Source organism: Chlorocebus sabaeus, chromosome 22, assembly GCF_047675955.1.
Source record: "Chlorocebus sabaeus isolate Y175 chromosome 22, mChlSab1.0.hap1, whole genome shotgun sequence".
Classification (NCBI taxonomy): Eukaryota; Metazoa; Chordata; class Mammalia; order Primates; family Cercopithecidae; genus Chlorocebus; species Chlorocebus sabaeus.
The window spans coordinates 52,883,522-52,907,657 of record NC_132925.1 but is presented as its reverse complement, the minus strand read 5'-3'; the positions used below and the strand labels follow the sequence as shown (position 1 = coordinate 52,907,657).

Below are 24,136 nucleotides of genomic sequence, written 5' to 3'. Positions count from 1 at the left end.
CAAGTGATCCTCTCACCTCTGTCTCCCAAAGTGCTGGGATTACAGGCATGAGCCACGGCACCAGGGCAAATTTTCCTTATTGTTTTTCATCCAGCCACTCCTATTTCACTGTCTAGTACAATGCTTTCCAAAGTGAGTTCCTGGATGACCTATGTCAGAATCACCTAAGAGACTTACTTAAAATGCATATTCCTGGGCCTGGCTCCAGTCCTAACAGAAAGTTGCCCAGGAACCCCCAAGATATGTAATTTTAGCATGCCCCAAGGAGGTGTCTCTTCTCATGCCTCTTCCACTTTTACAACTGATCAATACCAAGATCAGCCAGTACCACATCAGACATTTCTAAGGACATGCCAGCAGTGACGTGGCACAAGGGAGAACTGATGACGTATCTCAGTGCTCACAACCACTCAGGAAATGCTTGATGAACGAGTTTCAGAAAGCAAGATTTAGGCCGTCCTGGTTACCTCCTGCCAACACTAACACATGAAACAGCTCAAGACCAGCTTTAGGAGGGCTCACCTCTATTTTCAAACAATGGCGTATTTCTCTAATTTTTTTTTTGATGTTTGCCTCTTTAGAGATCAGGGAGTTCATTAAGTGACCCTCCCGTGCCTCAGTTTCCCCATATAGAAAATAGCTATACTATCTGCTGCCTTCTATTCCTATAAGGCATACAGTCCTATACTTCCTATTTGTCTTTTGCCCAACAAAACAACTCATTCCCCAAAAGCTTTGAATTAGGCCTGCAAAGATAGTCCTTAACTACCAATCTATAAATTTCTCAAAGTATAGAAAAATGAGAGGGGCAAGGAAGGAAACAAAAAGAAACTTAAGCTTAACTGTACCAGCTAGTCTCAACTTGATCCGAAGGAACACTGCTAGCATTCTCTCAGCTAGCTTCTCACGATTACATTTAAAACCACCACAAAGCCACCATGATCACGCTCTGAGAGGCTGTCGCAGGTAAATAGAGGGATGGGGTAGGAATAGCTCAACATAACTGACAATGCTCTTTAGGGGATCTGAGGATCTGCCTTCTCAAACATCTCATTTCGCTTCATCAATATTTACAAAATATTTGCAAAAGAAGAAATAAGGCAATGAACATGTCCAGAAAGAATCACATGCTAACTTCTAAAGGTTTTTCTCTCCAAAAATTCAGCAGTGCCAGAGGCTTGTTCTTTTGTCCCAGATTGTTTTTCAAGGGCTACCTCATGACAGAATGGATCACTCATAATAACTACATGTTAGCATTTGTGTCACATAATTCATCTCTGGCAGTCCACTTCTTTTAAATCCTAAGAGTAGGCCTCCTAAATAGTATTGCTAGCATTTGGCATCTTATCTGACTCTGTGACAACAAAACTCTAGAACACGTAGTTTATAATTCATTATGGTTTCAGCTGAGTGACATTTGGTTCTAAAGTCTTTGGAAGTACAAGTTTGAAAATGCCAAATTTTATCTATATCCCTATCTATAGCTCCATCTGAAATCAGACAGATTACCAAACAGAAAATGTCACTCAGATTCTAAAAATAAACCATGCTACTGCTCCACACAGGTTACACCAGAGGGTTAGGACCATGACATTTTGCTGGGGTTCAAGTGCAAATCAACAAAGAAAATGGCATGTTTTTCTCTTCCTTTTTCATAGCTTAAGATTAGTGAAGAAGGCATTGTAGTCTGTATAACTGCTCAAACCAACCTTTATCCAGGAGCTAATACTGCTTCTTTAAAAACTTTTTTTTGGTAAATAAAATGTGGTACAGCCATACAAGGAACTACTATTCTGCAATAAAAAGGAATGAAGTAACAAAAGACCAAATATTGTATTATTTCATTTATATGAAATGCCCAGAATAAGCAGATCTATATAGAGAGACAGAAAGTAGATCTGTGGCTGCCAGGGACCAGGAGGACAGGGGGAATGGAGAGTGAAATGGGTCAAGGTTTCTTTTGGGAGTGATGAAAATGTTCTAAACTTCAATCATAGTGATAACTGTACAACTCTGTGAATATATTAAGTACCATTAAATTTTATACTTTAAATGAATGAATTACATGGTATATGAATTATATCTCAGCAAAGCTGTTAAAAATATTAACTTAAAAAAAGAAACTATCATCTTTTAAAAGCTATAGCAGAAACAGAGCCAACATTGGAGAGAGTAAATATGGTGGTTTTTCATCTTTCCAAGAATCTCAACGAGCCCTGGGCATTGCAAAAATTAGTCAAGCAACTGTCACCACTGCAGTGGTAACCAAATACGGAAGCTGAATCAAATACGGAAAGGAAATTATTTTGAACTCAAAGACATAACCTTTCCAAAAAAATACACTGCACGCACATAAACAGACCACACAAAGTCAAAACAAAACAAGTACCTGTGTGGGTGGAAATGTATCCCAGTGCCACTCTTTTCTTCAAGTCTTTCATTCTCCTCTTGTTACTTCAAAGATAAGCCCTGGATGGGCAGGCACTAAGTTGTTTTGGTTTTTTCTCATGACACAAAAGATCTGGCAGAGCTGGAGATTTCATTACTTTTAAAGGCAGTAATATTTGAAGGTACCATGAATATTCCCTGAACAGTGCTCTGAACACATTGTGGTGGCTAAGAGCTATGGTTATCCCATCTCTTCAATGAGAATGGGGCATTCATTCCACAGAAAGCCCTTACAGACAAAATGGGTATCACATCATCCATAAAATGAAGTAAAGAACAGTTGCCTGAAACTTCCCAAACAGCCAGTTACTCCATGTGATATAAATGGGTTTGCAAAGCTGAACAAAGGAAGACAAAGACTAGGAAGGCAAAGCCAGTCTTCCTAGCATGATAACCAAAATTGTCTCAGCCTTTAAAGTAAGGGCTCTAGGATCTCAAATCACGCGCACGATACAGGAAGTGCTAATGGTAGAGGGGATGCACAAGAGATGGTAGATATCTTGCCCTCAAGGAATTTGTACTTTAGATGGGGTGGCTGAGGCAGGGGGGGCAGTGAAACTGGATTATTTATTTTTTGGCAAACACGCAAATGAGTGTTATCACTTAAAAGTAGTCATACTAGAATGACTTGACCCTATTCCAAATAAAATTGCCACTGATTAAAAGGCATTTTCAAACTCCACTTCTGAAACTGGCTTCAGAATGACAGAGAAAAAACTAGCTCTTCACTTCATAGGCATACTTCCATAGAAGTGTGGCAAGGAGTAAGCACTGTGTTTGTTTTACACACACACACACACTCTCTCTGTCTGTTTTTTTTTCTCTCTCTCTATCTTGGTTTTTAAATTACTGGCCACTGTTTAGAAAACCATCAATGTGCCTGGGCGCAGTGGCTCACGCCTATAATCCCAGCACTCTGGGAGGCTGAGGCGGTTGGATCACCTAAGGTCAGGAATTCGAGACCAGCCTGGTCAACATGGTGAAACCCTGTCTCTACTAAAAAAACAAAAATTTGCTGGGCGTGGGTTAGCCGGGTGTGGTGGCAGGCGCCTGTAATCCCAGCTACCCAGGAGGCTGAGGGAGGTGAATCGCTTGAGCTTGACCCAGGAGGCAGAGGTTGCAGTGAGCTGAGATGATGCCACTGCACTCCAGCCTGGGTGACAAGAGTGAAACTTCATCTCAAAAAAATAAATAAATAAACAAAAATCAATGTTCTGAGAATAGGATCATCATCACAGTATTGGGTTAAATGTGTAATTTTCCAAGGTAACTACTTTGAAGGCAGGCTTCAACACTTTACCTATTTAGATGTGTAGGTTGTTACATTTGTTTGCTTTTCATCAGTCACATTTACATTAAAGACAATAAAATACAAGGTGATATAACTGCCAAATGTATATTATAGACTATAAACTCAACAGAAATTCAAAAGAGGATGATATAAACGTATCACACATTGAAAGAAGACAAAGCATCTTGCTAGGCACTGACATTTTAAAAGGTTAAAGTACAAAAGTTACTTTAGATAGGAGGAATAAATTCTGCCATTCTAGTGCATAGGAGGATTACTATGGTTAACAGTAAAATATTGCATATTCTAAAATAGCTATATATGACAGACTTTTGAAGGCCCTCACCACAAATAAATGATAAGGTAATGAATACAAGCACTACCCTGACTGAATCATTATACAGCATAAATATGTATTGAAACATTGAATTGGCCCAGTGCGGTGGCTCATGCCTGTAATCCCAGCACTTTGGGAGGCCGAGGTGGGCAGATCACCTGAGGTTGGGAGTTCAAGATCAGCCTAACCAAAATGGAGAAACCCTGTCTCTACTAAAAATACAAAATTAGCCGAGCATGGTGGTGCATGCCTGTGATCCCAGCTACTTGGGAGGCTGAGGCAGGAGAACTGCTTGAACCTGGGAGGCGGAGGTTGCAGTGAGCCGAGATCGTGCCATTGTACTCCAGCCTGAGCAACAAGATGAAACTCGGTCTCAAACAAAAAAAGAAAAGAAACATCAAATTGTACTCTAGAAATAGATACAGTGTGTCGACTAAAAAATAAATTTATCAAAAAAAGTTTAAATGTTTTCACAAAAAAGAAAAGTTAATAAGCATTAAAAAATTAATCAATCTCGGCCGGGTGCGGTTGCTCACGCCTGTAATCCCAGCACTTTGGGAGGCCAAGGAGGGCAGATTACGAGGTCAGGAGATCGAGACCATCCTGGCTAACACGGTGAAACCCCGTCTCTACTAAAAATACAAAAAATCAGCCGGGCGAGGTGCGGGCGCCTGTAGTCCCAGCCACTCGGGAGGCTGAGGCAGGAGAATGGCGCCAGATCGCGCCACTGCACTCCAGCCTGGGCCACAGGGCAAGACTCCGTCTCAAAAAAAGAAAAAAAGAAATAAATCTCACCACTAATAACTTTAAATTTAAATATGAGATACTACTTTGGACCAAACAATTGCCAAAGAGTTTGGGGAAAGTATGCTGATTAGCATGCAGTACAACAGACACTTCCATAATCCATTAAGACCTTTCAAATATAGGAAATACCCTTAATGACCAACTACAGAGAGGTGTTTGCATAAATGATGCCATAGCTTTAGGAATAAGCAGACATCAATGATTTTTTTGTAGAATTTCAAAACCACAGCCAATTTTCACAATACTGAACAAAATAAAATTCAGAATATAAAATTTTAAGCACACTATGATTTTGGTTGTGTTAAATTATATATACTCAGGACAAAAGACTGAAATCAATAGTGCAATATGGTTTTTTCTGGGGTGTGGCCAATCTTTTCCTATTCTTTATACATGTCTGTGTTTTTAAAATTTTCTACAATTCTCTATATTTCTTTGGTATTCAAAAAGAAAAGCAGACAGGAAGAAGAGACATTCTTCCCAAAACATGTAGATTTAAAAAAAAAAAGGGTTAAGGTGCAATTCCTGCCTATAAAATCTTCCAGGTAAAGTTCCATAAAACAGGTTGGGCTACACCTTGAAAGATACATAGAATCCACATAGCTGGGGCGGGGCTTGGTGGTTCATGCCTGTAAACCCAGCACTTTGGGAGGCAGAGGTGGGTGGTTCACCTGAGATCAGGAGTTCAAGACCAGCCTGGCCAACACAGTGAAACTAAAAAATACAAAAAATTAGCCGGGTGTGGTGGCACGCGCCTGTGATACCACCTACTCGGGAGGCTGAGGTAGGAGAATCACTTGAACGTGGGAGGCAGAGGCGGAGGTTGCAGTGAGCTGAGATCGCTGCACTCTAGCCTGGGCTACAGAGCGAGACCCGTCTCAAAAAAAAAAAAAAAAAATCCACAAAGCTGGAAAGGAGTAGAAAGGGCATTCCAAATGGGAGAAAAACTAAAAGAATCTAAAGAGGGAATGGTTGGCAAACCAGAAGATAAATCAAATTGGAGCTAAGAGAGCTTAATCCTTGAGCTTTATTTTAACAGGCCAGTGGTTGGATGAATCACTACCAAATAAGAAATAAAGCAAAGCTACGCTAAGCTAAAGGAAAGTGTTCTCAAAAAAGAGTCTTCTGTGCCACGTTGGTGTTTTTTCACATCCTTCAATCTGGCTGCCTGCTGGTTTCCATGGCTTAGATTTACCCATTTGGAAAAACAACCCCTCCCCTGACAATACCAAAATCACTACCTCTGCCATGAAATTAGGCAAGAAATATACATACTCCAACCTCTAATTTAGACAATAAACTTGCCAAAAGTACGGAATGTATCTTTTTTTTCACATAGTACCAATCAACAGTGTCATGATAGGCATTCCAATAAGTAATGAATTACAAGTTAACAATGAGCAACACCTTAATACTGTCCATAAATCCCCACCAGAACTGAAACTTTAAAAGCTGGCAATATCAATTATTGGTAAAGATGTAGAGTTCCTGGCCAGGCGTGGTGGCTCATATCTGTAACCCCAGCACTTTGGGAGGCCGAGGCAGGTGGATCACCTGAAGTCAGGAGTTTGAGACCAGCCTGTCCAACATCGTGTGACCCCAGCTCTACTAAAAATACAAAAAAATTAGCCGGGCGTGGTGGTGGGCACCTGTAATCCCAGCTACTGGGGAGGGTGAGAGAAGAGAATCACTTGAACCCAGGAGGCGGAGGTTGCAGTGAGCCGAGATCACACCACTACACTCCAGTCTGGGCAACAAGAGTGAAACTCCATCTCAAAAATAAAAAATAAATAAATAAAGATGTAGAGTTCCTGAAATGCTTATACACTGCTGGTAGAAGAGTAAGATGTTATAACCACTTTGGAAAACAGTTGTGCAGTTTCTTAAAAAGTTAAACATACCCAATAATCCAGCAATTCTACTCCTAAGTATTTACCCAAAAGAAATGACCACATATGTCCACAAAAAGCTTGCATAAAAATATTCAGAGACTATACAATGAAGTGTACATCTTAAAATGGTTAAAATAATACGTTTTATGTTATATATATACTTGACCACAATAAAAAATTCGGAGCAACTTCATTCATTACAGTTCAAAACCAGAAACTTAAAACATCATCCATCAAGTTTAGAAGAGATAAGCAAATTGTGGTATACTCGTAAGACGACAATGCCAAAGAACAAACTACTCCAGCAGCATGCATGAATCTCAGAAACACAATGTTCGGCACAAGAAGCTGGATCCAAATTACTTTATATGACGTTCAAGACCAGGCCAACCTAATCTATGACTACAGAAGCCAAAACATTGGTTCTCTTTGGGGGATGTGCGTAATGACTGGTAAGGAAGCTCGAGGAGACTCAGGGGTAATAAGAATGTTCTCCCTCTTGATCTGGGTAGTCAGCCCAAATCAAAAAGATTGTTAACAATAAATACAGAATAATGGAGGCCACAGTTTAGACAGCCTAAGGCCAACCACTCATAACCAAAACTTAAGTCATCCTGATTTCCCCAAACACTAAACCTAAATATAAAAGAAACACAAATCTGAGTTTTTTGTCCTTATCAGTAGATAAGGACAAAAATAAGGTTTGATAAGGATCAAACCCATCAGTTAACAACAAATCAGCTTGAACAGCTGTCTGACTTCAGGATATATACATAACAGCCATTCACAAAAAACGTCAAATCATTCCTCCTTTATGCTCTAAACTGTACTGTAACTGCTGTAAAACTGAGACTGTGACATTTTTGGGTTTGAGGTCTCCCAGTCCATGAACTCTCCTCTTGTACGTATGGGAAACACTTAAAAATCTAACTTGATCTAATTTTATGTTTGACAAAACATAGGGGGAAAAAATTCATGAAGCTATACCCTTAGAAGTTCATCATAATTAATTATGCCTCAACAAAAATAAAGGAAGAAAGAAAACAGAACAGGTGGAAAACCCCAGTCCATTATCCCAGTTAAGCCCAAGGTTTGCATTTTATCTAGCCCTCGCTAAGTACTCCACTATCATGAGGTCAGAGCTCATAATCAGAAATCCCCCTTGGAGTGCTATAGTGTCTGTCCTATTCAGGGCAGCATTAGGTCTGACCAGAGTATTTTCAGAACATACAACTAATCCATCAATTTCTTAAGCCTTTTAAAATTCACTGAACTTGGCCGGGCGCAGTGGCTCACACCTGTCATCCCAGCACTTTGGGCAGGCAGATCGCCTGAGGTCAGGAGTTCAAGACCAGTCCAGACAACACAGTGAAACCCCATCTTACTAAAAATACAAAAATCAGCCGTATGTGGTGGCACACACCTGTAGTCCTAGCTACTTGGGAGGCTGAGGCAGGAGAATGGCTTGAACCCAGGAGGCGGAGGTTGCAATGAGCCGAGATCGTGCCACTGCACTCCAGCCTGGGTGACAGAGCAACACTCTGTCTCAAAAATAAATAAATAAAAATAAAATTCACTGAATTTAAAAATTTTGCATATATTTCATTCCTATTAAGACCCAAGACGAACCATTTAATCTTTCTTTTTAAAAAAGGCTAATAATACTTCAATAAATGCTGGTTCCCAGTATAGTGACAGATACAATGGAGTGAGGCAGTCCGACTCTCCGGCCATAGTTAACAGACCAAGGAAAAAAAAATCCCACACTCCTAAGATTCCAAAGAAATTTTCTACAGGTTTCCTTAATGTACTTTAAAATCCTTCACAAGACCATGGGGAAAATAAATCATCCTCTCAAATTTATACTCTGAAGTTTGAAAATAAAAGCAGTTCCTTTTCATGTTTGGATATAGTCACTCTGAACAGTAAATCAGCTAACAGACATCAACCTGGCATAAGACTCTTCATAACCTGTAATTATCTTCTTTATTTACCTGTTGCTCATCTGTCTCCCCTGCTGAAACATACACTCCATAAAGTCAGGGATCTTGCTGTCTGTTTTGCTAGCAGCCATATCCCCAGCATATAAAACAGTTCCTGGCACATAATGGGTATTAAATATTTTCCCATCAGTGATCAGTTCATTTAGCAGACTGTCCAAAGTCAAGTAACCAGAAAGCAAGACGAACAAGGGCAGCTCTCTGTAATCAAGCAGCCAACTTCAAAAGTTTTCCTACAGAAGCTAAGTCCTAAAGATTTTTTCTGTCTCTCTTCCCCTCTTATTAATATTCCTCCTTCTTCCAGCTATCTTTCCTGCCTCTAAGAACAGTATTCTAAGAATTAAGAAACTCACTTGTAGCACCAACTAGCTGAGTATCCTTGGGCTAGTCACACAATTGCAATGTTTATCTTTAGTGAAAAGACACTGGAGGAGATTCATTCATAAGGAGACAACACTTGCCTGGTGTGAAGAACGAGGAGTTGCAAGACAAAATCCTAGCCCTCCCAGAAATTAGAGTAAGCCAGAGAAGGGAGGTAACACAGCAAGATAAATTCCATGGCAGAAATATGCCAGCATGCCATGAAAATACAAATACCTAATCCCTCCAAGAAGGCAGAGGAGAGCAGGGAGCGGTGGCTCGTGCCTGTAATCCCAGCACTTTGGGAGGCCGGGGCGGGCAGATCACGAGGTCAAGAGATCGAGACCATCCTGGCCAACACGGTGAAATCCCATCTCTACTAAAAATACAAAAAATTAGCTGGGTGTGGTGGCAAGCACCTGTAGTCCCAGCGACTCAGGAGGCTGAGGCAGGAGAATCGCTTGAACCTGGGAGGCAGAGGTTGCAGTGAGCCGAGATCACACCACTGCACTCCAGCCTGGTAACAGAGCAAGACACTGTCTCAAAAAAAAAAAAAAAAAGAAGAAAAGAAGGCAGAGGAGAGGAGGGTCACTTTCCAGAAAAAGCCGTTGCCCTTGAGGGACTAATAGAAGCCACGAGAAAGGAGCAGGGAGATTTCAGATAGAGGCAGAAAGGCTTACTCGCAGGAAGCAGTTTCACGTTATGTGGACTGCAGGGTGTGAGGGAACATGCAAAGTAAGGCTGAAGAGGTAAGCAATGATATTCTGGTAGTATTACAGATGCAAACCTAGAAGGAGATGAGATTAGAGGCAGAGAACAGTTTAGAGATTATTTTAGCAATTAAGAGGAAAACTAACGGAGACCTAGTAAGAGAGGAGTTCCTAGGACCTCTTCAACCTATTCTACCCTTTGCCCCTAGGTGACCATGTTCACTCAAAGCTTCAAGTATTCTCTATCCAATATCTCCAGCAGCAGCCTCTCCTGAGCTCTAGAACCAGATACCCAACTTTCTAATATTTCTCTCTTCTTCGAAATCTCAAAGAGCCTTCAAACTCAACACAGCCGAAGCTAAGCCTATGATCTCACCCCAGAACCTAGTCCTCTTCCTGTGTTTCCTGTCTCTGCAGATGGCAGCACCACCCATCCGCTTGTACAAGCTGGAAACCTGGGAGGCACCCGTAGTGTCTCCTATGTCCTCTCCCTCATCCGCTGTTCAATCCATCACCAAGCCCTGCCAGGCTCCTCCCTAAGGATCTCATACATCTATCCACTGCTCTCCTCTGTGGCCACCGCCAGAATTTGGCTTGCCCCTATCTCTTGCCTAAGCCAGTGCAACAGGTTCACATCCTCTCCTATTACTGTTTCATCTCTTATTCCCTTCCAGTCCATTCTCAAACTGCGACAAAAGTTTGTTTTTAGTGCTCATCAGCCTGCATCACCCTTTTATGCCCGCCTACTCACCCCCAGGAGCTCCATCAAGCCCCTGTTGATTGGCGTTGCTCACCATATGCTGTGCTGCCCAGGCCAGAGTGCGGTGGGGCGATCTCGGCTCACTGCAACCTCCGCCTCCCGGGGTTCAAGTGCCTTAGCCTCCCGAGCATCTGGGATTACAGGCGCGCACCAGCATGCTCTACTAATTTTTATATTTTTAGTAGAGGCGGGGTTTCACCACATTGGCCAGGCTAGTCTCAAACTCCTGAGCTCAGCAATCTGCCTGCCTCAGTCTCCCAAAGTGCTGGGATTACAGGCATGAGCAACCACCCCTGGCCAGGACTCTGTATTTGAGCAAAGGGAGGCAAGAATTTAAGAATCTGGAAAAAGTCGGTACTGCATGGCATAAAGAGATTAAGGTAAAGACTAAAAAAGATTGAACTTGCCACTAGGATATCATTTAGTGACCGTGTCTGAAACAAATTCAAATGAGTTGTCAGAGCAGAAATTAGAGGACAGCAGATTAAGAAGGAAAGGGCAGAAAGGGAGCAGAGGTGAGTTGGCCTTCTTCCAATAACGTGGATGGCAAAGACCATACAATCTAATGGCTGGAACAAACACAAGATTTAGGGAAGGGTTTGTTTTTGTTTTAAAGTTGGGAGAGACTTGTATAGGAGCACATGATGAAGAGAAAGAAGCAGGAGAGGAAGAGGAGGGTATCAGAACAGAAAGAGATCTGTGAGCACCAACAGAACAAACTGCCTTCATTGCCCCTGAAGGAAGAAACATGAATGGTGACGAATTCAGAAGAGCTTCCAGGCAGGGAAGCAACATGCGGTTCTTTTAGTTTCTCCTTAAAGGAGATGTAGAGCGGATTCTTCCACCTCTACAAGAAGGTCCTCTCCTACTCACTCTCTCTTTATTGGACAAAATATAGAACCAAATACTATATGTACTGTATCAAACACAAAGAGCGCAATGCTTGATGTCCACTGTGAGTTCTGGAACTTTACCTTGTCCCCTACTAGTATCAGCCCTCTTTTATTGGTACGAAGCCTCTAACAGAAAAAAGCCTCCCAGCCTGGTCTCCAGAAACTGGTGGTCACTGCTCAGAATTTTGAATTCAGCAGAGCTGTGCTAGAAAACTGCACATAAGGTTTATACTGAGAATGACAGCTATTTTCCATTCCCTTTACCCTCTACTCAGTAGAACTTAAAGCCTGGCACAGCTGCTATTACATATTCCTTAAAAAGTGAACCAGATCATTCTCATGGGTGATTTTAAGCATTAGCAAAGAGGTCATAACTTTTCAGCAGGAAAATAAAACAAAGGTTCTTTCTGGGGTCAGCCAATAGCTTATCGGTGGCTCATCAGAAAAACAATAGTTTAAAAAGACTTGCCTAGTAAGAATGGAAGAAAATGGGAAAATAAAAAAAAAAACAAAACAGCTGACATTAAACTAAAATTTTACATTAATCTCTTGTCACTTTAATAGTAGTGTGCCACATAATGGAAGATGCGTTTATTTTCAAAGGGGAAAATGTCCAGAAACTTGCACTCATCACTCTGTTAACTGTTATCAGGGAAGAAGTATAGAGTCTTCCAGCTGGATTATGGGTAGTGTAAACAACTTTGCTAAATTGCTTGGCAGAGCACATCTGCATCAAACCATTAAAGTCTGGAATTCACTCTATTAAAATCAAATCATTAGCCAGGAAGAATTAACAGTCAACTATTTTCATGCAAAACAGATATAAAATAAAAATCAAGAGCAATACATGAGTAATTCTTTTTCATTCACAATTTTAGATGGTGCATAATGCAGAGTATTGTTTCAGAAACGTGCTGCTCTGTAACAGCCATCTCTATGCAATATAGGGTACTGTTTGGATACTGGAGCAATTTAAGCTTTTTCTATGTATCCAAAAGTCCCTGGATTAAGATCCAAAGAAACCTGGCTCAGCAACAAAGTTGACTTGTAACACGTCTCAGCCTTTAAGCAAATTGCTTATTAATGCAGAAAGAAAGTCGCTGTTCAGACCCTAAGTAAGCTATCTATCTCCAGAAGTGTCCCCCATGTTGCATTCTCCAAAACTGTGCAGAATTTTCTCCTAATTTTCCATTACACCATGGATGGTGGGAGGGCTTCAACAGGTGGTGAAGAATGTGAACAAAATACTAACTGAAAAAAAAAGTTCTTCCCAAAGTATCACCAACTCTGTTTAATAAACAGTGGAGCTGCAGATGAATGAGAAGGGAGGCTGGGACATTTATTATCTGTATATAATGTCTGTATATCCCACAGCCAAGAGTTCTCACACTCGAAGAGATACTGGCTTCACATGGAAAAAATAAAAAACCTCTCAGGATGTGTGTACTACTTTAAAAGATCTCACCAAAAAAGATACAAAAGAAGGCATACAGAAATCCCATTATACAGGGTTAAAAAAAAAAAAAAGCTAGAATTTGTTTAGAATTATACACATGGTAGTAAAGGTATAAAGAAAAGCAAGGTACAATTGTGGTGATCTCTTGGGGTTGGGAAGGATCTGATCAAAAGATAATACCTGGAAGGGGCAATTTATTATTTCCTGACCTGGCCATAGTCACCCAGTTGTTCATTTCTCTAAACATAAAAAACACATCTTTATGCACTTTTCTGTATGTATATTTCGTTATAAAACATGATGAGAGATTGATCCCTAATACATTCCTTAGTAGAGTATAGGCATTCCATAAATGTTTAATAACAGAATGGATTTGGGATAACAAAATGGTACTAGTACTAAGTTTTCTGTAATCACTTGCTAAATATATTTCAGTTTGTCATGTTTACAGACTTTGCAAACAAACGAGTAAAATGTTAAGAGTTTGGAAAGACCCTATGCATAGCAACACATTAAAGAGGACTTTTAATAGGTTTTCTATTTTATTTAGAGTAAATAAACATTCTTTCAACTAGTCATGATTTACATTGATAGGATTAAAACATGTTCTATACATACCTTGAAATTAAAACAATCTACAGAATTTTAAAAAATGCAAAAAAAGGCAAGACAGCAAAGCAACGTGACAAAAATAATTCCTTCGAACATACAGAACATGTAACATTCAGAAAGGAAAAAAGAGCAAATGAAGCAAAGTAATACCATTTTCAGGCCCTGCTTTTAAAAATAAGCAGTCATGGTTAGGATTTTGTTGAGAAGTCAGGGGGTGGAAAATGACACGAGTTCATTAAAAAATAAAAGATGGAGAGAAACCTGTTTTGGACTACAAATGTGTTACAGAGTAAGTCTTAAAAAATAGTTGCCATGAGCTTAAATGTGCAATAATAAATACCACTAAATAGAAACCGCCACTGAATAAACGTCAGATACTTTGAGATGACAAAGATCGCCAGAAACATTCCCTGGTCCAACTGTTTTTATATATTTGTGTACATGCATAAGTGCTAAATCTGGATCTAATTTCCTCCTGAAAAAATCCAGTTTTCTGCAACATCCTCACAGGGAGAACTAAACTATATTGAGAAGTTTGGAATCTCCTCACTTGCCAAGGAGGATTGCTTTCTATCTTTACCGCATGTTTTAAAAAATCTTCACAGCAACACATCCAGGCACCCTAGGAATACAAGGCCACGCAGACAATAGGGAAGGAAGGAGGGAGGAAGACAAACCTGGCCTCCAGAAGGAGCCAAGTGTAGGCTCCAAGAGAGAAACAGCCAAGTACAATAATCTTTCAAGAAGGGGGTTGAGAAACAAGGGTGGGAGCTGGAAGGAAGGAGGGTATAATCACATCTTACTTCACAAACTGTAATTAGGAGAAAGACACCAGCCACGCCAGCTCTCTCGCAGAGCTCCTGGGCTCACCTGGGCATGTTTTACTACTCAAGCTCCTCCTAGTTTCTTTCTCTCTCTGTCTCCCTCTTCCTCCCTAGCCCCCACCCGCCCCCACTGCCGACCCTTTCCTGCAAGTAAAAAGCTAAAGTAAAATGACTTTCCACAGCAAAACAGTTACAGATGTTCTACCTCAGAACACATCCCAGATCAAGAGCTCGTCACTTGATATGCAGGGCTGGGGACCAGGAGAGGGTATGAAATGGCCCTGTGCTATGGCCTTTTCACCTACCCAAGCCTCCTAAGTTTCCTGATGCCTGAGCTCATTAGACAAAGAACAATGAAGCCAGGACTCCACTCAACCACTGGTGGTTAGACTGGCGGAAAACAAAAGATCACAGGGTCTCCCTGAACTCAGCAACTCTCCAGTGTGCCTCTTCCCTTCCATTCCAGAAAATTAATTTAAAAGTTGCCTGTGATGAAACAAGGAATAACTGTGTGTAAAACAATGAACCGTTCTAAAACGTGAAGTTGGAATAATTCCCTCTTAAGCTTTGAGAGGATCACAGATGCAATGTATTCCTACTTTCTCCCAATATAAATCACGCTATTAAATTAAAAGGAGAGAATTCTTCCACCAAATTACACACTAATGGCTCTTAACCCATAATTAAAGTATCGCTACCAGCAGTGTAAAGCCCCAGCCAGCCAGGGCACGTTTGGCAAGCGCAGGTCTCAGCCCCAGGGATGATGTCAGTGCAGCAACAGCCATCTTGAGGAAAGCCCGTAGTCTAACCTGTCCCTGCTCCCTGGGGACTGGCTCTGGGGCTGGCATCCACGCAGGCCTCCTCCTCTGCATAGGCAGACAAAAGGAAAGCAAGACCAGTGCCAGAGCAGCACAAAGAGCACCTTCCAGCGAGGCTGGTCACTCAGAGGTATCTCACCTACCCTTTCCCCAACATCACAACAGCCTGGGAATTTGGACCAGCAACTGGCTTCAGAGCAAGGAGAAGCAGGAGAGGCTCGACTGTGCACTGTAATCCAGGGTGTTATCCCCGTGTTAGGCCGTGAGGGCACCCAGGACAGGGTGTTATCCTAACATCACGGAGCTAATGAGGAGATAAGACATGAAATAAGCCGGGCGCAGTGGCTCACGCCTGTAATCCTAGCACTTTGGGAGGCCAAGGCAGGCAGATCACCTGAGGTCAGGAGTTCGAGACCAGCCTGGCCAACATGGTGAAACCCCGTCTCTACTAAAAATACAAAAATTATCTGGTCATGGTGCAGGGCACCTGTAATCCCAGCTACTAGGGAGGCTGAGGCAGGAGAATCACTAGAACCCGGGAGCCAGAGGTTGCAGTGAGTGGAGATGGCACCACTGCACTCTAGTCTGGGCAACAGAGCAAAACTCTGTCTCAAAAAAAAAAGACATGAAATAATTCTGGAGAGGCAGTACGGCATAGGAGATTCATAAAAGAGTCAAAACTCAATTCAATCCTGCCAGAAACTTTCTAAATAAACTAAATAAACTTTCTGAAAAAGAGTTTACCTCTCTGAGCCTCACTTTCCTTGGTGAAAACAAGGCAAAGGTATTAGATGATGTCTGAGGCCCTGGATAGCTCTGCAATAATTAGATAATTAGAGAATACAAGGCAGTATATAATCAAGTGTTAAATTATACAGTAGCAACTACAGCTGCCACTGAGAGATTGCGCTGATTTTTTTGAGTCAGTCTTCATTCTAAGCCACTTCCTGAGAGCCCACTCAGACCCTGTGCTAGGATTCAGGGATGCAACGGTCACCAAGAGAGAACGCTTTGCCTTCATGAGGCTTTCGCCACTCCAGCAAGGTGTTCTCAGGTGTTCAGAGGAGGGGGAAAAAATGAGGGCTGGGGTTGGCCTATGACCTTTTCATGGAGACAGAGGCAAAACTGGGCTTCAAGTGGGTATCATTTGAGCATTCAGTGGGGTGATGAATGATGCAGTGGTTAATTGCTGAGTATGGTAGTAATAAGCCATGAGGTTCTGAACACATTAGCACAAGCACAGTTCTGCTAATCTGCTCATCATTAGTGAAGGTAATTAGTTAGCTCCCAGAAGTTAGCCAGACTTCGATTCTTCCGGCCCTCTGCCTAACTTCTTCTCCCACCAGAAACCTGCTAATTGTGGTTAACTTTTTCCCTTTATTCTCTTTTCAATTATTCTTGCAGACAACTATGGTGGAGGGCAGGAGCCAGGAAGCAGTTACCAAGGAGGGAGTCCACATCTAAGCAATATGGAGTCAGTCAGGAAGGAAGACCTTGTATGCTATAAGGTAAACAGCTAAAAAGATCTATTTGCGTATTAAGTCACAAGAGAGATTTAAGAAAGATGGCACAGGCTGAGGGCAGTGGCTCACGCCTGTAATTCCAGCACTTTGGGAGGCTGAGGCAGGCGGATCACCTGAGGTCAGGAGTTCGAAACCAGCCTGGCCAACATGGTGAAACCCATCTCTACTAAAAATACAAAAATGGGCCGGGCGTGGTGGCAGGCACCTGTAATCCCAGCTACTCAGGAGGCTGAGGCAGGAGAATCACTAGAACCCGGGAGGCAGAGGTTACAGTGAGCTGAGATCGCGCCATTGCACTCCAGCTTGGGGGACAAAAGTAAGACTTCGTCTCAAAAAAAAAAAAAAAACAACACACAGACACATGGTTTATTTTTGAGTAGAGCTGTATCTCATACAACTAAGGAATATGGTATAATTTAGCTGGTAAGAATAATTAACCATCCGCATCTTAATTTTTAAAACTAAAATGTCAAAAAATTAATTTGTCCCTTATTCTTAAGGGGCATGAAACTTGACCGTGCCCTAAATGAAATCAAATGTTGCCTACCGACAGTACATTCCATTTTCCAAACAACTTCCCTGGAATGCTAGGGAGCTGATATGTTTAAAACGAATATTCTCCAAGTCCAAGTGTTGGATTTAAAAGAACCATAATCTTTCCAACTTTTCTTACGAAAAAATCCCCTGTATGATTTATGCCCATCTTCAAAACACCCTCTGGAGTTCAGACCAGATGTGTGCAGTGTTTACACTGAGAAAACCACTAGGACATCAACAATTCACTATAAACACCACTCAAATTTTGCTGTGCTTTCCTTCATTTCCTCTGTATTTATTCTGGTGTTAAAATAATGTTAACTCTCATAATAAGGAAAATAGGAGCAGATGTTTAAACCAAACAGACTTTAGTCCATTATCCCATATAGCTACTCAACTTTCAAAATCAAAGTTTCTTCCTCCCAAATACCGAGGGAGACGAGAAGAGAAGAGAAGAGAAGAGAAGAGAAGAGAAGAGAAGAGAAGAGAAGAGAAGAGAAGAGAGCAGAGCACTCTAGTTTCCTGTGTGTTGCGTGCTACACAACAACTCGTCCTGGGCTGGCTGTCCATAAGCTAGCGGGTCCTCACCAATCGGAGACGGGAAAAATTAATCTGGTATCTGGTATCAATTTCCCTACAATCTTATATTTCTCTCTTAGGCCATTATGTTTTGTTTTTAAAATATCATATTACTTGTTGGCAAAGACAATACAACAGAAATTGCCTCAAAAGTTTTTCTTTCTTGTTGGGGGAAGTGGGGGATGGTTAAAAAAAACAACAAAAACAAAACCCTGACTGCAATGTGTGAATGTCACAGGAAACAAGCCCAGCAATGGCTGCTTATGGCTTTCTAAAGTCGTCTACCTTTTTAAAGTGAGTTCAGAAGCAAGATGTTACTTAATACATCAGATGCAAAGAAAGCAATTCACCAAAATTCTCATAGCAAGAACTAGTAGGAGTAAAGAAAAACAAATACCCTTTTCAAGAAACGTTAAATATGAGATCCTTATCCAGAGTTTTAAAAAACAACACGAATTAGGGTTTTTTTTTCCTTGAAGGGGAAAAATATTCTTGAAAGGGTAAGTTTTCAACTGATTAGGAAACAGGCCTGAAGTTTTTAGACTAAAAATTACAAGTGAATTACCCTCCCAAGTTTTTGTAACTGTTTTCTTTTTCAAGAGAAATGTCCCGTGTATCATTGGAGAAAAAATGGAAACTGCTTCTGCTGAATGAGAAAGAGAAGAGTCCCGGATGTGTGTGTGGTTACAACAAAAAATACACTTCCTGCCAGGCCGAACTCCCCCGGAGATGCCTCTCGGCGGCAGACCCAGGCCATTGCCACTTTTTCAAATCGCACGTAGAGGATGTTCCAACAGCTTAAGAAACAGATTTTTCTCTTACTGCTACCAGAGACAGCTTGAAATACAAGACAGTGGGGGAAGCACCTCGCGGGCAGTAGGAGGTAATAAATTAGAATTGAGCGCGGCTTTCTCTTTTTCAGGGCAGGCTGGGGGTCGGGGTGTTGTGTAATCGCTCCCACAGGGAGCAGAGCGCGAGGAACACCCCCCAATGCCAGCGCTCCCCGGGCTGCACAGGAAGCGCCAGCGAGACAAAGAGCCGGCCTGTGCTCGTTGACACGGTGCCCTTCCAGCCCCACGCGGGAGAGCGACATTCTCAGCTGTTTGGGACACTCACTCGCGAGCACAGAAACTCGCTGTAACTTTGGCTCCCCCTCCGTGAGCTGCAGGGCGCTGTGGCCCACAACGGGGTACAGTAGACGGTGCAATCCTTACCAGCCCCTCCCCCAAACAGAGGCTCAACTTTTACCGGCGTCCTACAAGTCCTTCCCCTAAAGACAACATTAACGGAAATCAAAAAGACATACATTTTAAAGAGTTAAAAATGTAAAGCGCGAGTACGTTGCAAGCACAAAACAAACTTTGAAGGGCTTCTACTTCACCGCCTCCCCGTCCAGCCCCCTCCACCGCCCCCCGCAGCCTGAGATCCGAACACACTCGGTGCCGAACCGAACCTAAGAAACGCCGGCCTTTCAAGCGCCCTACAGCCCCGAGAAGGACAGCAGGGCTTAGAAGGCAGGCACCCAGCACACTGAGGAGGAGTGGCCGGGACGAGCAACGGGCAGTAATTCTACAGCAGGACATCTACCTTCATAGCACAGAATGCCGATATTGTTGTTCATCTTGTCCAAGTACTGATAGTTCAACAGGTCCATCTTCATAAATAGCATTTATTGGGCTAGCAAAGAAAACCAGCTCTTTGCTTTCGCCCCAAAAGAGTTAAGTTTCAAAAATGAATTGTTGCTGAGTAGCTCCTGGCTCTTCAACTTCACAAAGGCAGAGGCCCAGCCTCAGACTATCAAAACAAAGTATGCAAAAGTTTAAAAAAAAAAACCCAGGCACAAAAAATCGAGCTCACACGAAACCCTTCAAGGGCTTACTGGTAGACGGTGTATGTACTGTATCCCCGATCGAGTATGAAAAGAGCGTTTCAGAAGTCCTTACAAGTCCTTCCTGGAAATGGAAAAGAGTGAAAAAGAGAAACGCGCAGCCCGTTTCCTAGGACAAAGCGGCGCCGGCCCCGCTCACAGCCCGCTGCAAGCCGGCAGCGCTGACATGCGGGCTATGCTTGGCATGACTCCTATGCGGCCGCTTCCTCTTCCCGCAGGAGGCCGAGCATGCTCACTGCGCCGCGCGGCAGAGGCAGGGAGGGCTTCTGCACAGGATCAGCCTCTCAATGTAGCAAGTGTTGGAAAGAAAGAGAAAGGGGAGGGGGAGAGACTCTAGAGACGGGGGCTTGGCAGAGTGGCTCTTGACAGGAAGCAGCCCGGCCGCTGCAAAACCGTAGGAGGAAAAAAAAAAACCCAGGAAGTTTCTTTTTCAGGAGCTGAGTACAAAGTAAAAAATTCATCATGGAAGCAAACTTCCATGGAATGCAACTTTCGTGAAATTTCACGTTGGGGCTTCAGAAACCCGAAGTGCTAGTGATGCATAAGCCATATATATATCGTTTCTTTGTTTCTTTTAAAGATTGTTTTATAATGTCCATTTACACTTTAGCTGGATATTTAAATTTCTTACGTTAACGTTACATATAACTTCTTCCATAATCCCCATAACAACTGAGATGGACAGGGCAGGGAGGGTATCACCCTTTCACAGCAGAGGAAACTGAGGTTCAGATGGATTAAATGACTGGCCCACAGCCCCCAAAATAGTTGACAGAACTACTTTTAAAGTGTTTTTTCCCTCCTAATGTTATAACTTTATTTTAAAAAAAAAAAAAAAGAGGCGGCCGGGTGTAGTGGTTCACACCTGTAATCCCAGTCGAAGCAGGCAGATAACTTGAGGTCAGGAGTTCGAGACCAGCCTGGCCAGCATGGTGAAACCCCATCTCTACTAAAAATACAAAAATTAGCCTGGCGTGGTAGTGCGCACCTGTAATCCCAGCTACTCAGGAGGCTGAGGTGGGAGAATTGTTTGAACCTGGGAGGAGGAGGATGCAGTGAGCCAAGATCGTGCCATGGCACTCCAGCCTGGGCAACAGTGTGAGACAAGGAGGGGAGAAGAGGTGGAAGAGTGTTTAAGCAAATAAGGCTATAATATCAGAAACTGAAAATATACTTCAAATTATAGAAGGAAAGGGTAAAATTATTTTCATTTGGCATCTATGACACCCACCTGTGTATAAGAAGCTAGTGGCATGCAGCTGTGCTATTTGCTATTGTTAGGACTCGGGGCTTAAACTTTCATTACCCAGTGCCTAGCACAACCAAGTTTAGGTGCCCAGAAACTGTTTACTTAATGAGTGAACCACTGAATGTTCAGTTTTCAGCACATGAAGAATATGTTAACAAAATAGAAAAAAAAAACTCTAAACATTTGAATGAATATTCTAAAAATATATATTTAATATTCTAAAATAATATTTGAATAAATAATTTGAAGGAGTTGTATGTTAAAAATCCAGCAATAGTTGCATTGGATTTATTAGACATACTCATGGCAAAGTGTTCTAATGAAATCCTACTTGGGAGTCCAGACGCGGTGGCTCATGCCTGTAATCCCAGCACTTCGGGAGGCTGAGACGGGCAGATCACTTGAGGTCAGGAGTTTGAGAACAGCCTGGCCAACATGGTGAAACCCTGTCTCTACTAAAAATACAAAAATTAGCTGGGCGTAGTGGCATGTGCCTGTAATCCCAGCTACTCGGGAGGCTGAGGCAGGAGAATTGTTTGAACCCGGGAGGCAGAGGCTGCAGTGAGCCAAGATTGTGCCACTGCACTCCAGCCTGGGTGACAGAACAAGACTCCGTCTCAAAAAAAAAAAAAAAAAAAAACTTATTTGGAAATTCATATGACATCCAAATACTGTTGCCATCATTGCTCCAACAGTAATCACTGGGGTGACATCAGGGGAAGTAAGTAAAAGGGGAATCAAGATTTCACAAGCTTTCATTTATAAGAATATTTATTGATGCTATATTACATGTAATATGCTATAGTGAAAGATATGTATCCTATCAATTGTAATTAAAATACTTAATGGTATTTGGTAGGGAGGGTTTAAGAAAACTTAAAACTCATAACATCCAGTATACACAAGATCATTGCACTGAAAACAAACAATATCAGGTATCAGATTTAAATTCAACTGATAGTTTTGGAGTACTCTTACTATGCTATGTTTTTACATAAATTCTCAATCAGAAAACTTTATCCATCATTAGAATATCCCACATGGGAGAGAGGTGACTGCACATTAGAACCAGGGGGAGCTTTTAAAAATCTTGATGCTGAGGTTGCATCCCAAACTCATCTGAGGGGGTGGGAACCAGCAGCATTAGCTTCTAAAGTCCCAGGTGATTCCAGTATGCAGTCAAGGTTGAGAACCATTGCTTTCATCTGGGAAGGAAAAAAAAACAAAACCCTGCCTTAAGATATTTTGTTTTATTCACTTATTTTGACATGAAGAGGTTTTTTTTTTTTTAATAGTGATTTAAGCACATGATTCAAACAATACCATTGTAGAAAATGAATCAAATATTTGGTAACTTCCCTTTAGTGACTCAGCATCATTTACAATAGCAGTTCTCAGGCTCCGGGTGGCAACCATTTTCATGGACACTGTCTCACAGCTCTACCTTGACTGTTGTAATATTCCCAGCCAACAGCCACCACGTCTTTCCCGCTGATCCGGGAGGCTAGCACGGTGCTACCCAAGTGTGATCCAGAGGGGTTCGAGCACCAGGTGTTCCTAGTCCCCAAAAGCTAGATACAGAAACTAAGAATGAACATTTAAAACTTCTATAGCAATTTGACAGACTAATTTTATGTCTCTCTAATCTTAATATTAAAGCAATTAGAGGGCTGTAGTTTTCAGTTATTTTCTAATTATTGCATTACATTTTATAAACTATCAGTCTGCAACAAAGTCTTGGGGGGAAATAAAACAAACCTGGTTTCACAGAGAAGCTTGTGCTCCAGAGGGGCCAGCTACAATAGCCAGCCTCTGCAGGCTGGGAGCGCCTCCTGGACCGACTCTAGGCCTTTCCATCCCAGCCCGACAACTTTCACCTTAGTTTCAAGCACACTGGATGACCTGCAGTTAATTATTCCACAAATCACATCAGTTCGCTTCTCAGTGTGCAAGACGTCTCTTCTTTCCCAGCCTGTCTACTCAGCAAACATCCTCTCTTCCTTGAGACTTGTCAGAAAGCCCCTCCTGTCCTGTGAAACCTCCCTGGGACCCTGTCCGACCATCTCCTCACACGCTACTCCAAGCTATCCTTTTACAGGATAAGTAGTCCTTATCCAAAATACCTGGACCATAAGTGTTTTGGATTTCGGACCTTCTTGGTTTTTGGAATATTTGCATTATACTTACCAGTTGAACATCTCTAATCAGACTTTTAAAGTCTGAAATCTGAAATTCTCCAATATGAGCGTTTCACTTGAATGTTGTATCAGCACTCAAAACTGTTTGGATTTTGGAGCATTTTTCATTTCAGATTTTTGGATTAGGATGCTCAACCCGCACCTTATATGTGCTTCGTTCCTAGCCAAGTCTAGACCTTCGGAGCAAGGACTATGCCTGCCTCACCTTTTCAAGGTCAGTCTGGCAGAAGCCTGGCACGTAGTAGGCCATCAATAAATATCAGCTGAATAAAATCAAACATCTAAAAGGCAGATTCTTCATTTCCCCATCGCTACTTCCAGCACACACTGGATTATCTTACTCGACGTCATTAGGTGGCTGTCAACATCTCTTGGAGACCACAGGTCATTGCCTTTAAGAAACACCATGTAGATTCTGATTGTACTTCAGGGTACAATCAACTCATCCATTTAAAAAAAAAAAAAAAAAAAAACAAATACTAAAAAATATCAATCCTTCTCAGATTCATTCATAGGCTAATATATTTATAATTAAAGTACCAACAGGATAGTTTTGTAGGGAATTGGAAATATGGGTCTAAATTTTATCCACACACACAAATGAGATGGGAAAAGCTATTTCTTTTTTTAAGAATGAATACGTTTGATCTACCAAATATTTAAAACATAAAAGCAAAGAACATTTTTGGAGCGTTACTGGGTACAGACTAGGTAGGACCAGACAGATACTGTGTATATAGGAATCAGAAATCCAGGCCAATGGGGAAGAAGTGGATTACAAAACAAGCATTACTGAGAAAAGAAGCCAAATAGCACTTCGCCTTATACTGTACATCGAAATAAATCCCAAATGTTTTAAAGATGATTTAGATGCTTTTAAAGTAAGGTTTTTGCTGCAAAAACTTACAAAACTATAAGGATATGTTCACACTATCTGATGTGGAATAGGAAAAC

At 41.8% G+C, this 24,136-nt stretch overlaps 1 protein-coding gene across 3 annotated transcripts in view; it reads right to left on the bottom strand.

Annotated features, from left to right (window-relative positions):
- VGLL4 (vestigial like family member 4) overlaps positions 1 to 24,136 on the bottom strand; it is a 163,144-nt gene that overhangs the window by 66,559 nt on the left and 72,449 nt on the right. The window contains exon 1 of one of the 3 annotated variants that reach the window (XM_007985235.3): positions 19,435 to 20,024. The exons of the other annotated variants lie outside the window; for them this stretch is intronic. Within the exon in view, the coding sequence (XP_007983426.2) occupies positions 19,435 to 19,516 (82 nt within the window). The 5' untranslated portion in view covers positions 19,517 to 20,024. Of the gene's footprint in view, positions 1 to 19,434; positions 20,025 to 24,136 lie in introns of those variants that run through there. 3 annotated transcript variants of the gene reach the window in all.